The sequence below is a fragment of the Rousettus aegyptiacus genome, unplaced genomic scaffold (assembly GCF_014176215.1).
Source record: "Rousettus aegyptiacus isolate mRouAeg1 unplaced genomic scaffold, mRouAeg1.p scaffold_m13_p_16, whole genome shotgun sequence".
NCBI lineage: Eukaryota > Metazoa > Chordata > Mammalia > Chiroptera > Pteropodidae > Rousettus > Rousettus aegyptiacus.
This window is the reverse complement of record NW_023416291.1, coordinates 34,811,335-34,824,911: the sequence shown is the minus strand read 5'-3', so window position 1 is coordinate 34,824,911 and position 13,577 is coordinate 34,811,335. Positions and strand designations below refer to the sequence as shown.

Here is a 13,577-nt window from a genome sequence, read left to right as displayed (position 1 = left end):
ACAATGGGGCTGGGAATGGTAATCACTTCAGAAAGTAGCAGCAAGGATTTGATGTAGTAGGCTGCTGGTGTCTCTTATTACCATTTTCCCAAGTTTTCCTCCTCTTCTCCAGGAACGCGCTTGCGGTTGAACAAATTTGGGCTTATATTACTAGTTGCAGTGAGGGAGATCACACTTGTGGGAACTTCAAGCATCTCAGGAGCGTGTGAAAAGAGAGACTTATCGTAGAGAGGTTGTGGAGAGAAAGGAACCCCCATATGCTGCTGGTGGGACTGCAAATTAGTACGGCCACTATGGAAAACAGTATGGAGTTTCCTCAAAAAACTAAGAATTGATTTACTGTAAGATCCAGCAATCCTTCTACTGGGTATTTACCCCAAAGACTTGAAACATATATTCGAAGATATATTTGCACACCGATGTTCATAGCAGCATTCTCAGGGGCCAGGACATGGAAGCAACCGAAGTGTCCTATAATAGATAACTGGATAAAGAAACTGTGGTACATACATACAATGGACTATTAGTCATGAGATGAGATGAAATTCTGCCATTTGCAACAACATGGATGGATCTCAAGATAATCATGCTAAGTGAAATAAGCCAGACAGAAAAAGTTGAAAACCACATGATATCACTTATATATGAGATACAAACTTAAAAGCAACAAATAAACAGGACAAACAGAAACTCATGGACATGGACTATAGACTAGTGGTTACCAGAGGGTAGGGGCAAGGGAGAGGTATATGGGGTAAAGAGGGTCAAATATATGGTGATAGAAAGAAATCTAACTATGGGCAGTGGACACACAATGCAATATGTATGCCTTACTGCTGAATTGTACACCTGAAACTTACTGGAGTTTGTTAACCAATGTCACCATAATAAAAATAAATTTTAAAAATAAATAAATAAAATAAATAAACATAAAAAAAGAGGGATTTATCAGACTTGGGCTTGTCTTAGGTACTTCCATGGAGGTTTAAGGAAGTGGAGCTTTGCTCTGTGCTGGATACTTTTACTGGCTGGGAATTTGACTTTCTTTTTTGAGATGATTCTACGAAAAAATATACAACAACAAGAAAAGGGGAATGGGGAATTAATGTTTAATGGGGATAGAGTTTCAGTTGGGGAAGATGAAAAAGCTCCAGAGGTGGGTTGGTGATGGTGGCATAGCATTGTGAATGCACATAATGCCACTGAACTGGACACCTAAGGATAATTAAATTAGTAAATTTTACATTATGTATATTTTACCACAATAAAAAAAATTTTTTAAAGGAAAACGTTTCTTTTTTTAAAAAAAGCAGATGAAATAAAGATATAAATGTAGTCAACCTGTCTCATTTGATAATGCCCCAAATCACCTACTGAATGGGTTCTTTCTTTTTTTCTAATTAAGGTATAATTGACATATGACATTGTAGAACTTTAAGGTTTGTGACTTATTGATCTAATACATTTATATTGCAATATTATCTTCATTATAGCATTAGCTAACACCTCTTGTAATTATAATTTCTTCTAGTTTAGGAACAATTAGTATCTAGGCTTTGAGCAAGTTTAATAATGTTCATGATACAGTTTTGATTGGTGAAGGAGTATTGGTGACTCAGATTAGCCAGGAAAAGCAAATGGGTCACTGTTGTGGTTTGGACAATGCTCACACTTTGCCTGTGTTCAGACATGATTACAACAAGTGGGTTTGTTTTGTCTTGTTCCACCATGGTCACCAAGTGGCCTTATCTTATGGTGGCGTTCTCCAGAATGATTTACGTCCAGCTTGAGAACACTTGGGACTCACAATGACTGCCAGGCCAGCTCCTAGCAACAACAAGGCCAACTGGGAATGCCAGGCCAGCTCCTGTCTCTTTCTCAAAGGTCAAGCTCAGCCCTAACTGGATGATGGAGGATGCTGGGAGGGCTGGCAGTGCCTGTGAGGCTAACTGCTGTACTCTTGGTGCCTAGAGCAGGGCTGGGCACATAGTAGGTGCTCAGAGAAATGCACTATGCTATTGCAAGGCCATTGGGGACAGTGCAGGCTTAAGAGAAAGAATCCAGCTGCTCTGCAGGAATAGTGTTTCCATTTGGGGGTTAGGGGTGCACAGATCCCTGCACCTTAGTCTTAAGCAAGGATGGCTGTGGTTGGGTGTGGGATTAAAGAGTCTTTTGGGATGTTGTGGGGAAGGCAGGCCTGGGGATGGCAGGGGCTCAGAGTCCAGGTGAGAGAGGATGGGGGCTAGGAAGAAGCGGATGGACTCAAGGGATATTTTGGTGATTGTTGGGACATGGGAGGAGCATGAGTGGAGGGAAAGAGGTAAGTATGATGTCCAGGTCTATGGCTGTGTGGATGGGTGGCCGGCAGTTCAGTCCTGAGATGGGGACATGGGAGAGTAGATGTTTGGTCATAGGAGTGGAGGTCTCCTAGGATGATGTGGCTGGAGCATGAGCAGAGAGTTTGGACAGGGAGCTGAGCCCTGAAGGGAATGACACTTATTGAGAACCTACTTTATGCCAGGCTGTGAGTATATAGCTGTGACTAAGACAGATCAAAATCCCTGGCCTGGTGTTCACATTCTGTTGAGGTGAGACAAATAATTAGACAACTAGATGAAGCAGGAAAATATACAGTTGCATTTGATGATATAAGCTAAGGGGAAAATAAGGCAGCAGGAAGTGTGGATAGAAGGTGCCCAGAAAGGTGTGATGGAGAGGTGCATGAGAAGATGATGTTTGAGTAAACATGAGGAGAAGGTGAGGCCGGGAGCCATGCAGGTATCTGGAGGGAGAGCATTCCAGGCAGAGGGAACAGCAAATGCAAAGGTCCTGAGGCAAGATGTGCTGCAACTTCAAGGAACAGGAGCAAGGCAAGTGGTTGGAAAGGAGTGAGTAAGGCAGGAAGAGTAACAGGAGTTGAAATCAGGAGGAAATATTTTGCAAAAGGCAATCAGTCAACACCACTAGCCCTTAGGGAAATGTAAAGCAATACTATGGTGAGATACCACTTCACAGCTAGTAGGATGACCATAATAATAGTTTTTAAAAAGGAAAACACAGGAGTGTGGAGAATGTTGTGCATCACCGGTGGGAATGAAAAATGATGCAGCCATTGTGGAAAACGGTCCAAGACAGAGTTTACCACAGACACAGCAACACACTCTTAGGTATCTGTCTATTCAAAGAAATTGAAAGCAGAGACTAGAACAAATACATGCACCCATGTTCACAGTAGAATTATTCACAATAGCCAGAAGGTGGAAACAACCTCAGCGTTCATCAGCTGATGAATAGATAAACAAAATGTGCTCCATCCATACAGGGGAATATCATCCAGCCACGAAAGGAATAAGCTACAATGTGGATGAAACTCGAAAACAATAGGCATAGTGAAAGAAGTCAGACACAAATGGATGCATATGGTTTAATTTCATTTATATAAAATTTCCAGAATAGGCAAATCCATAGAGGCAGGAATCAGATGGCAGTCTCCAGAGTCTGAGGGAGGGAGGGACAGAGTGACTAATTGGAAGAGTGATTGGGTCTCCTTTGAGGGTGATGAAAGTGTTTTGAAAGTTTTGTTCACGCAACCCATGAATGTACTAAGTGCCTCTGACTTGTATATTCTAAATGGTGAATTTTATATTATGCAAATTTTATCTCAATTGAAAACAAAGGCAACGGGTCGTGTTAACTTTTTAAAAAAAAACTCAACTAAATTTTGATGAGATAAAATATGCATATCGCACAAGCTTCAAAGCCACAAAGTGGTACAAAGGTGAAAACTTAATCTCTTTCCAGCCGCTTCGTTACCCTCTCTGGAGCTACTCCGGTTACCAGATTCTTGTCTATTCCTCTAGAATAATTCTGTGCGGTTCCTTAATTTTCTGACAATTCCTTATGTGATATTACGACCACCACACATACTCACTCTAGATAAGCAGACAATGAAGAAGGGGTGAAACAAACTAAAAAGAAAACTCTCCCCTTGAACTCAAGCTAACAGGTTGGTGATTTCGCTTGGAATATTTGTGTGTGTGGGGGGGGTTGTTGCGGATGGGTTTACTGTGGGTTGGTTAACTTTGAAAAGACAAGCTGCACTGGGGTAGAAGGCGGCGAGTTCTCAGGACTGTCCCGGGTGCACGGGACCTACGCAGCGGACACGAGACAGTACCACAACTACAAACTCAGTTCTTCGCAGCAACAAAGAGGAGTCTGGGACAAAGCGCCCGGGCCACGCCTGTGCAGAACGCCCCGGGGCGTGGCCTGGCGTCCTGCCCCGCCCCCCGGACGCGGCGAGGCGATCTCACCGCGGAGTTGCCATGGCGGCACTGAGCGGCCTGGCGTCGGCGCTGGAGTCGTACAGGGGCCGGGACCGCCTGGTGAGGCTGGGGTGGAGCGCGGCCTGAGGCCTGGGAGTTGGGCCAAATCTCAGAGACCAAGAAACTGAGGCCAGAGGGGGGCGGGGGTGCAGAGGCCCTGTCCAAGCAGGGCTCCAACCCAGTCTCCTAGCGGTGGACATTTAGGTCGTTCCGGCCAACCCATCACGGCTGGACTTTTATCGTAGTACCAACCAGACCCTCACGTTTGGGCTTTAGGATTCCGACCAGACCACCGAAGATGGCCACTGGGTTGTCCCAAACAGCCTTGTACGAGGACTTAGGATGTTGTGGGGCTCTCCCTATGGCTAGAAATTTAGGTTGTGACCAAATTCCTTATAGTTGGGCATTTAGGTTGTTGCGGCCAAGTCAGCCTGGATGGATACGCGACAACCAGATCCCCGTGTTTGGACATTTAGGATCTGACTAGGCCACTGTAGTGGGTCCCTGAGATGTCCTGAATAATCCCATATGGGAATTTAGGGTTTTACAGGGGCTCCCCCTATTGGTGGGTGTTTAGGTTCCGACCACATCACGGATTGGGCATTTATGCTGTTCCCTACAGGCCCCGGAAGTCGGATCCTCAGCCAGCCCCACCCAGTCTCATACAGATAGTCATTTATGATTGTTACAGGCAATCAAATGGTTGGCAATTAGGTTCCAACCAAATCTTCTTTGGGAATTCAGGTTTTAACAACCCTTCCCCCCCCAGTGGGACATTTAAATAGTAGCATCTTGCCATTATAAAAGGGCTGAACAGGAATTACAAATAAAAATAACATATAAAACTGGGAAAAGCAATTTCTGAAAAGCAGATAAAATAAAGATAGAAGAGTGGTTAAGCTAACTCAGTTCATGATGCCCCAAATCACCCACTGAGTGGGTTCCTTCTCATTAAAATAATTCAAGCAAATTATCCTTTTGTCCACTGGATGAGGCCCGATCACGTCCCTATTCCCCAGCCCAGCCATGGGCTTAAGTACAGCCAAGTTGATGCAAATATACATTTCTGCTCCGTCTTCCTGCCTGCTGAGAAAAAGCCCCGGGAGGTGGAGAATGGGGTTTCATTTATTTTTTTATTTTTTTATTAGAGGGGCTCCCTTCAACTGAGTTTTCATTTTCTTGTCCCCATCACATCTGCCTCTGGAGGCTGTGCCCTCAGCGACATGAAGCAACATTCCCTTAGTGTCTCAGACAGCGATGCCATGCTTTTCCATTTGTCCCACCTGCACTGTTTCTTTTTAAACTTTCAGCTTTTATTAAAATCTTGTTGATTTAGACTCTTCCACCCGCTCATCCTACGGGGCCCATGGCCAGGTGATCTAGCTCAGTCCAGGAGCAGGGCCATGCTGATGGCTTTTGCTTTCCCACAGATCCGAACGCTGGGGTACTGCTGCCAGCTGGTCGGTGGGGCCCTGGTGGAACAATGTCCGGCCAGGTCAGAAGTGGGGACGCGCCTGCTGGTGCTGTCCTCCCAACTCAACCACTGCAGGACCATCCTTCGACTCTTCGATGACTTGGCTATGTTTATGTACACTAAGCAGTATGGCCTGGGGGCAGAGGTAATAGGGTGCCTAGGCCTGTAGGGGAGGGAGTGCAGACTCTCGGAAGTTGGGGTTTTATGGACTTGTCTAAAGGCAACTGCGTGGGCAGTTTGTTATTTTTTTAAATTTATTTACTTTTTTGAGATGATCAGATTTTTAAATTTTAATTGAAAATTTAAAAATAGCTAATACATTTGCTCATTCTTAGAGTATATAATTCAAAAGTCTCTCTCCTTCCTTTCCCACTGGGCCCCAGTTTTCTTCCTCAGGGGCAGCCGCTGTTGACAGCTTCTTGTGTTTCCTTCCTGAGATCTTCTGTACCTACACAGGCTTGTACACGTCGTTTACATAAATAGTTGTGTGCCACTGACACTCTTCGGCCACTTGATTCTTTCACTTGGCAGTACAACTCGGAGGGCATTCCTTATCAGCCAAAAATGAGTTCCTTCCGTCTCCGTGGTCACAGAACACTGCTTCATAGTAGGACAGTGATTTTTCTGACCGAGCCTCTCTTGATGGACATGTAGGTTATTTACAGCATTTTGCTGTTCAGCAGTACTGCATCATTCCACACCAGTGCCAGTAGATCTGTGCTCCTCACTCAGGGGTCAACTTGTCCCTGCCAGAGGATGTTTTCCCAGGGGATGGGCTGACAAACTGCCCTGGGGCTGCTGTGCCCTTTCCCTTGCCCTCTCAGGAGTCCCCACTCAGTGCTCAGATGCTGTCCTGTTCTGCCCCAGCGCTCGTGGCCTGATCATCCCAGATCTCCGGTGTTTTCCTCGACCTTCCTCCAGTTTTGACACCCGTTTCCTGTCTTCTTCTTTGGTTAGGGCATGCTCCCTGTGCATCTCTGGAGGACCCCCTACCCCAAACATCTCTGAGGACTCTCTTGAGTCCTCAGGCAAGGGGTGGGGGCCTCTGCACCTCGTATATCCCTTGGCTAGAACTAAAGCCCTTTTGTTCGTCCTGTGTCTGTGTGTCTAGGTTCCAACTCTGTCTCCGTGAGCATGTCCATCTCCCCATGTAGGCCGAGGACCACTCTGCTTCTCAGGAAATGTGGGGGGAATGAGCACACTGGGGTGGGGGTTGTCCTCTTGGAGAGGGGGAATGTGCCAGAATGCACCAGAAGGACCCAGGCAGGATGGGGAGGCGGAGTGGGATTCAGAACCCCACTAAGGCAGAATCATGGCTGGCCAGAAGGAAGGAGGGGCACAGCGTCACAAAGCATTGATGGGGGTGGAGATGGGGTTCTTGGGAAGACGGAGAGGAAGAGAGGGTATGGCAGGCAGAGAGGATGATGAGGGTAAAGACAGAGAAGTGAAGTAACTCCAGCTTGGTGATCTTTAGGGGGCCTGGCCTCGAGGGGACAGGGCTAGGAATGCAGCCTCAGGGACCAGGCTCCTGTGGCCTCAACGGGCCCTGCCTGGCTGGGTGCAGGCGGTCCAGTTTAGAACTCAGGGTTTGAGGGCGTAGGTATAGTGTAGGACAGAAGGTCCTGGGGGTTTCTGCAGTTCAGTGGCCTGAGGCCCGTCCCTAAGCACCTTGGTTTCCCTGTTTGTAGGGGTGATGACCACCCCTCTTTGCAGCTGTGCAGCATGGGACAGCCGGGTGTTCCCCTCCCCCACTACCCAGTCAGGCTTCTCTGTGGGCCAGCCTGCCTTGCTCCCCTCTCAGGGTCCTGCGACAGAGCGGCTGGCCTGGAGACCCCTGGCGGGATCTGGAGCCTGTGGTGGGGCAGGAGGCTGTGAGGCAGGGTGTTGAAGCTGTCCTACAAGGGAATCGTCTGGGAACTTAAAAAACTTTAAAGCTTTGTTTTTGGCATGGCTTGGGCCCCTAATTTGGGCAGGGGGTGGGTCCGACCCTGGGCCCATGCCCTTCTCCTGGCCCTGCAGGAGGAGGATGTCTTTGTTCGTTGTGTATCTGTCCTGGGCAACCTGGCTGACCAGCTGTACTACCCCTGTGAGCATGTCGCCTGGGCTGCTGATGCCAGGATCCTCCGTGTGGACTCTGCCTGGTGGTGGACACTGAGCACAGCCTTCTGGGGCCTGTCCCTGCTCCTGGGGATTGCCAGGTAAGCAGCGCGCCACTCTCCAGCCCCTGGGAGACAGTGCCAGAGGTGTTGGGGCTGGTCGGCAGACAGGCCGGAAGTGCGTGGGTCTGTGCTGCTGCTCCTTTTCCTCCTCCCGTCACCACCTCCCTGTGTCTGTCTCCTATGGCTGCTATAACAGATGCCCACAGCCCTGGTGGCTTCAAACAACATGAGTTGATTATCTCACAGTTCTGGAGGTCAGAAGTCCAAAATGGATCTCACTGGGCTAAAATCAAGGTGTGGGCCAGGCTGTGATCCTTCTGGAGGCTCTTTGCCTTTTCCAGCTCCTAGAATTCCCTCCTGCATTCCTGGGCTGGTGGCCCCTTTCTCTATCTCCGAAGCTCATCACTCCAGCCTCTGCTTTTGTTGTTACGTCTTTTTCTCTGACTCTGACCCTCCTGCCTCCCTCTTATGAAGACCCTTGTGATGACATTGGGCCCATCCAGATAACACGCCATCTCAAGACCCTTAAGTCAGCACCATCTGCAAAGTCCTGTCATGTAAGGGTCCTGGGGATGAGGGCAGGGACATCTTTGGGGGCTATGATTCTGGATCTAGGAAGAAGTAGTAACTCCGTGGCCTGGATAGAAGTGGCTGCCTTTACCTGGGTCCCTGAGTCCTGCTTGCAGTGTCATCAAGAAACATCCCCAGATAAGACTGGCTTCGTGCTTCTTAAAACTGTAAAGTTTCTAGAACTTTAATGGTTTCCTCTCGAACATTTTCCTCTGCAAATTTCTGAGTGGGTTTGTTCAGAGTCCCCTACCCCAGAAAGCACAGGCAGAGCAGGGCCTCCTGTGGCCAAGTTTCATGGCCCCGAAGGGTTCTTGGATCCCTGATAGGTAGCTCCTGACCTCAGGGGTGGGCAGTGACCATGTCTGCTGTCACTTGTCCCTGGGCAAGACACTCATGTCCAGTAGCCCTTGTTTTTCCCTGTGTTACAGACACTGTAATTTTACACTCATCGTAGATAGTTCAGAAACTGAGCAAACCCAAAATGGACAATTCAGATCACCCACGATCCATCCATCCCCTCCCCATGCTCGGTGATCCTTTTAAGCCTTTGATCTTATACTCTGCCAACATGTTTTTACTCACCTTTGATCTTATTTCACAGATGTGACTCCTTGATCTGGGCTTTCCTTGTGGTCATGGATGGTCACTGTCACTGTCTATGGAGCTTCTCCTGTCTCCTCTTGGCATTGACCTTCCCCATGTGCTATTGGTCTCTGGCAGAGGCCGGGGCTGGGCTCTAGATGCTACTGAAGCTGCAGTTTCCAGGGTGTCCCTGGCTCATGGCCTTTCCTCAGTGCCTTGTGACCCCTGATCCCAAGAGACCTACCATTCCTGTTTTAGGGACATCCTTGGTTCCATTCATTTTCAAAAAATAGACCTTATATTTTACAGCAGTTTTTAGGTCCACAGCAAAATTGAGCTGAAAGTAGAGTTTCCATACACCCCTGCCCCCACCCCTCAGCTTCCCCTGCTACAGACATGGTGCCACAATTGAACCATTGACACATTATCACCCCAAGTCCATGGTCTACATTAGAGAGCATTCTCTGCGTTACGCATTTTGTGGATTTGGATAAATGTATAATGACACATATCCACCACTTTACTGTCATCCAGTGTGTTTTCACGGCTCTAAAAATCCTCTGTGTTCTGCCTGTTGGTCCATTCATTTTTAGGGCATGTAGTTTTCCCGCCATTTCTCTGTATTTGGTGTGGACAGTGAGGTGGGGGTTGGGGAGCGTTGGTGTGTGCTGGTCATGACCAGGTGTCCTTAGACTCCAGTGTGTCGGAGAGTGACCTGGGAGGTTGTTAAAATGCAGATGTCGGGGCCAGGCACCCAGAGGCTCTGAGTCCATGGGTCTGGTGGCTCAGGAACCATCATTTTCCCCTAGTGCCCCAGGTGGCTGTGATGCAGGCATACTTACTTTACTGCAGGTGCTTCCCAGTGTCCTATACTCTCTGGAGACATGTCACTTGGATGGGTACATGACTAGGGAGAGGTGACCAGTCCTTGGATATTCCAGCTGGGGAGTCTGGCTGGGGTCAGCACTCCAGCGGGCAGGGCTCAGCACATTCGTGCACCTGCCCACCCCACAGCCCAGGCTGCAGGGTGCAGGGGCCAGGTGGGGCAGCCCAGATGGGCGCCCTGCAGGGCCCTAGAGTCCTCAGGGAGCACAGCCGGCTGCTTCCTCAGCCTGCAGACACTGACCCTTGGGCGCAGAGGGTTGTCAGACTTGCTACAGATGGTCAGTCGGAGCCACTTGTTGGAGACCTTGGCACTCGTTACAGGGAAACCTGTGGCTGCAGTGGCAGGAGGAGGCAGGCAGCAGAGCCTCCTCTTGAGCTGGTGTTGGCAATCAAACCCCTGTGCCCCACCCCACTTCTCTGCCCCATCCAGCGGCGTGCCCTCCTATCCTTTCTTGTGTTGCAGGTCCTTGTGGATGGTCGTGAAGCTGAGAAAGCAGCTGAGGAGCCCCATGGCTGCCTTCACCAGGTATGTCTGGGGTTTTGTCCTGGAAAAAGGCCGACTTCCCCTCCTGCCAGCTGGGGCCCCACTGGGTTTCTCCCACTAGGCGGGTGCTCAGAGTCACCACCAGTTATCGGCCCTGCCCCTGTGCAGGGCCCGTGCTGGGCTGTGATGGGAGTGAGGTCACTGGGCCTCACAGCAGCCTCTAGGTGGCTGGTAGTACTCTAACTGATGGGGAAACTGAGGCTTGCTTGGGGCCCCAGAGGCAGGAAACAGCCAGGACTCCAGGGCTGAGCCTTCACAACATGCCCCCAGGGGAGAGCATGGTAGGCGATGGAGTCAGTTTCCCGAGGTCCATGGTCACTGTTGCTGTGTCATCCTGGGAAAGAATGGTGCCCGGCACAGGCCTGGAACCTGCCCGCTGGCGGCCCCCAGCCCACGTTTTTGTCTGATTCCAGGGGTTGGGAGGGCTGAGGTATGGATTTGAGACTTTCCATACTGGTTCATGTCCTGTTCATGCTGTGGGCTCCCTTTGTGTGTGTGGGGGAGGTGACAGGGACCCCTTGTTCACGAGCAGGTTTGTGGTCACTCCTTGCCGTGTGGGGCGGGTGAGCACAGGCACACTGGGCCTTCCCCAGCATCTCCTCTTTGCTCCCACAGCCAGCTGCCCTGGAGCAAGTGGAGGTCTGTGGAGGCCCAGATCCAGTCAGAGGTGCTGACTCTCCTGAGCAACCTGGCTGACCTGGCCAATGCTGTGCACTGGCTGCCCCCAGGTGTCCTGTGGGCTGGCCGCTTCCCCCCGTGGCTGGTGGGCCTCCTGGGCACTGTGTCCTCCCTCCTCAGTGTGTACCAGGCAGTCCAGGCTGGCGGCCAGGGTGATGCCACCACCCCCTGACGTTGCCCGGGGGTGTGTGGATGCAACTGGAATCCTGATGGAGGCCCCTTCCCACAGAGCAGAAATCACATGGGCAGGGGGCTGGGTCTCTAATTGGGCAAATCAAGGCCAGGTGTGGGGAGATGCAACCCAGAGAACTCACAGAGCAGCTTGGGGTGCAAGCCCACGGTGGGGTGGTGTATGGGGTGTGGGTCAGGTCCCACAGGTGCTGGGGGCAGGGGCTTTCCCACTCAGGCCCTGGGACCCACATGCTGAGGCCTCAGCTGGGCCTCATTTTGTTCCCTAGCATCATCCTGTATTCAGATAGACAACCAGGGGGCCAGGATGGCGAGTGCCAAGTGGGCCTGAGGGAAGCTGAAATGAGAATCAATTAAATATGTGGTGCTGGTGCTAGGCCCAGGCGTGGGTCCTTTTCCCTAAACTCACCGGCTCCTGGTCCCTCGCGTCCACTGGTCTGCTCACTCCCATGCCCGCTCTTATGCCCTCTATTTTAGAGAGGGCATGCAGGTGCCACCTCAGGACGTGGCGGCAGGTGTGCCTGGGGTTTCTCTTGAGATGGAGCCACAGTGGGAAACCACACCTCCCTAGCCCACCTTCTGGGACATCCTTGGGCAGTGGGTCCTCTCTAACTCTGCTGCCCACGAGTGGCCTTTAGCTATGGAGGACAGTTCACTATCCCAAAGTCATGGGCACCTGGCTGCTGACGCTGCCTCCCACCAGGCCATGTCTGTGTCTTATCCTTCTGGAAATACAGGCTGCTTGTCGTGGCCGAAGCAGCTGACACTCAGCCATAGCTCAGACCAAGGCTGTCATCCATTCAGGGCGAGTCTGAGCATCTCGTGTGGTCTGAGCTGGGTTGGGCTGCATGGGCTCCTGTCTCCTACTTCATGGCAATTGTGGCAGGATGGGATGTGTCTGTTTTCAGATGGAGAGGCTGCATATGTGTGGCCACGGTAGATGATAGGCAGCCCACACCCGCCTATCACTGTTGATGTGTCCTTGGACCTACCTGAGTGCCAGCGGGAAAGTGGAGGGAATTGGGCTGTGCCTTATGTCCTCCAGGCGCTGGGCAGATCCAACAAGGCATCCGTGTTTGCAGTCCCTGAAGCCTCGTGTGATTTCAACCACAGCTGGTTCTTTTCCAGGGAGGAAAGGTGGCTGGGAACAACTGAGATGGAGGGTTGCTCCGGGTAATATGGAGTGCAGGAGACCCCACTCTGCCCTTGGCCAAAGCATCCTGTGGACTAGGGTTGGGGGCCAGACTAGGTGTCTCCCTTCTCCTCTTGCAAAGTGGAGGGTCCCTCTCCCAGAGTGAAGGGTACCAGCGAGATTAGGGTAGGGCTCAGAGCCTGTCTGGAGACTCAGAGTGAACATCTGTAAGGCACACAAAACAGAATGGCTGTGGGGAAGTCACGTGAACACTCAAGTATGTGACAGGTCACATCACAGGTCCCCTAAAAGGCGGGTATCTCCGGGCAGAGCTGGGTGCTACGGGTCTGGCTGCAGTTTCCAGGCAGTCAGAGTTGGCCTCATAGCAGTGCTGGGGCCACAGCTCCTTGGGCTCACTGCTGGGTGGCTGCAATGACTCTGCCTGTGTGTCCGCACACCTGCCCCCTGCCCGCTCTGGGCCAGCGAGATGCAGGGGAAACATCCACCACAAACTCAGCTTGCTCAGGGAGCAGGGGCTGACATCCTGAGACCCCAGGGGCAGGCCTGACTAGGGGCGGGAGGCACCAGCCAGAGCAGGACTTGGTGGCATTGCCTGCATGCTGACCTTGACTGGGCCCCTGCTTTAAAATGTCCAAATGTTATCATCTGGGGCTTCCTCAGAGAGCACCAGAACAGGCTAATGGGCCTGGGGTCCTCAGTGCAGTCTCTTGGCAGATCCCACCACTCACGACAGGCCTGGCGTATAGGCAGCTGGTCAAGGCTAGCACCGAAGCCATGCCACTTGTCCAGGAGGTGTCCCCGTCTCTCTACATTCCCTACCCCAGTCACAGGGCAGGAGTAGTGTGGTCATTCCCCCACTGGCCTGATGCTTGCACCCAGCAGGAGAGGTGACAGCAGCTAAGGGGGCTTCTATGGTATCCTGGGCCTGTAGGGAGGGGTGGGATGTTACAGCCTGGTTGTCACAGGCCCCAGTTCTCAGGCTCCCCTGAGGTCTTACTGCAGCAGATACTCCAAGGGGGCA

General features: G+C 51.1%; 1 protein-coding gene across 1 annotated transcript; it reads left to right on the top strand.

Moving 5' to 3' along the window:
- The first annotated feature begins 4,287 nt into the window (after positions 1-4,287).
- On the top strand, positions 4,288-11,781 carry PEX11G (peroxisomal biogenesis factor 11 gamma). The gene is made up of 5 exons (XM_016163104.2): positions 4,288-4,382; positions 5,753-5,941; positions 7,816-7,994; positions 10,456-10,518; positions 11,152-11,781. Exons 1-5 carry the CDS (start codon positions 4,323-4,325, stop codon positions 11,384-11,386), a joined length of 726 nt encoding a protein of 241 aa, XP_016018590.1. The 5' UTR covers positions 4,288-4,322; the 3' UTR covers positions 11,387-11,781.
- Positions 11,782-13,577: the final 1,796 nt, after the last annotated feature.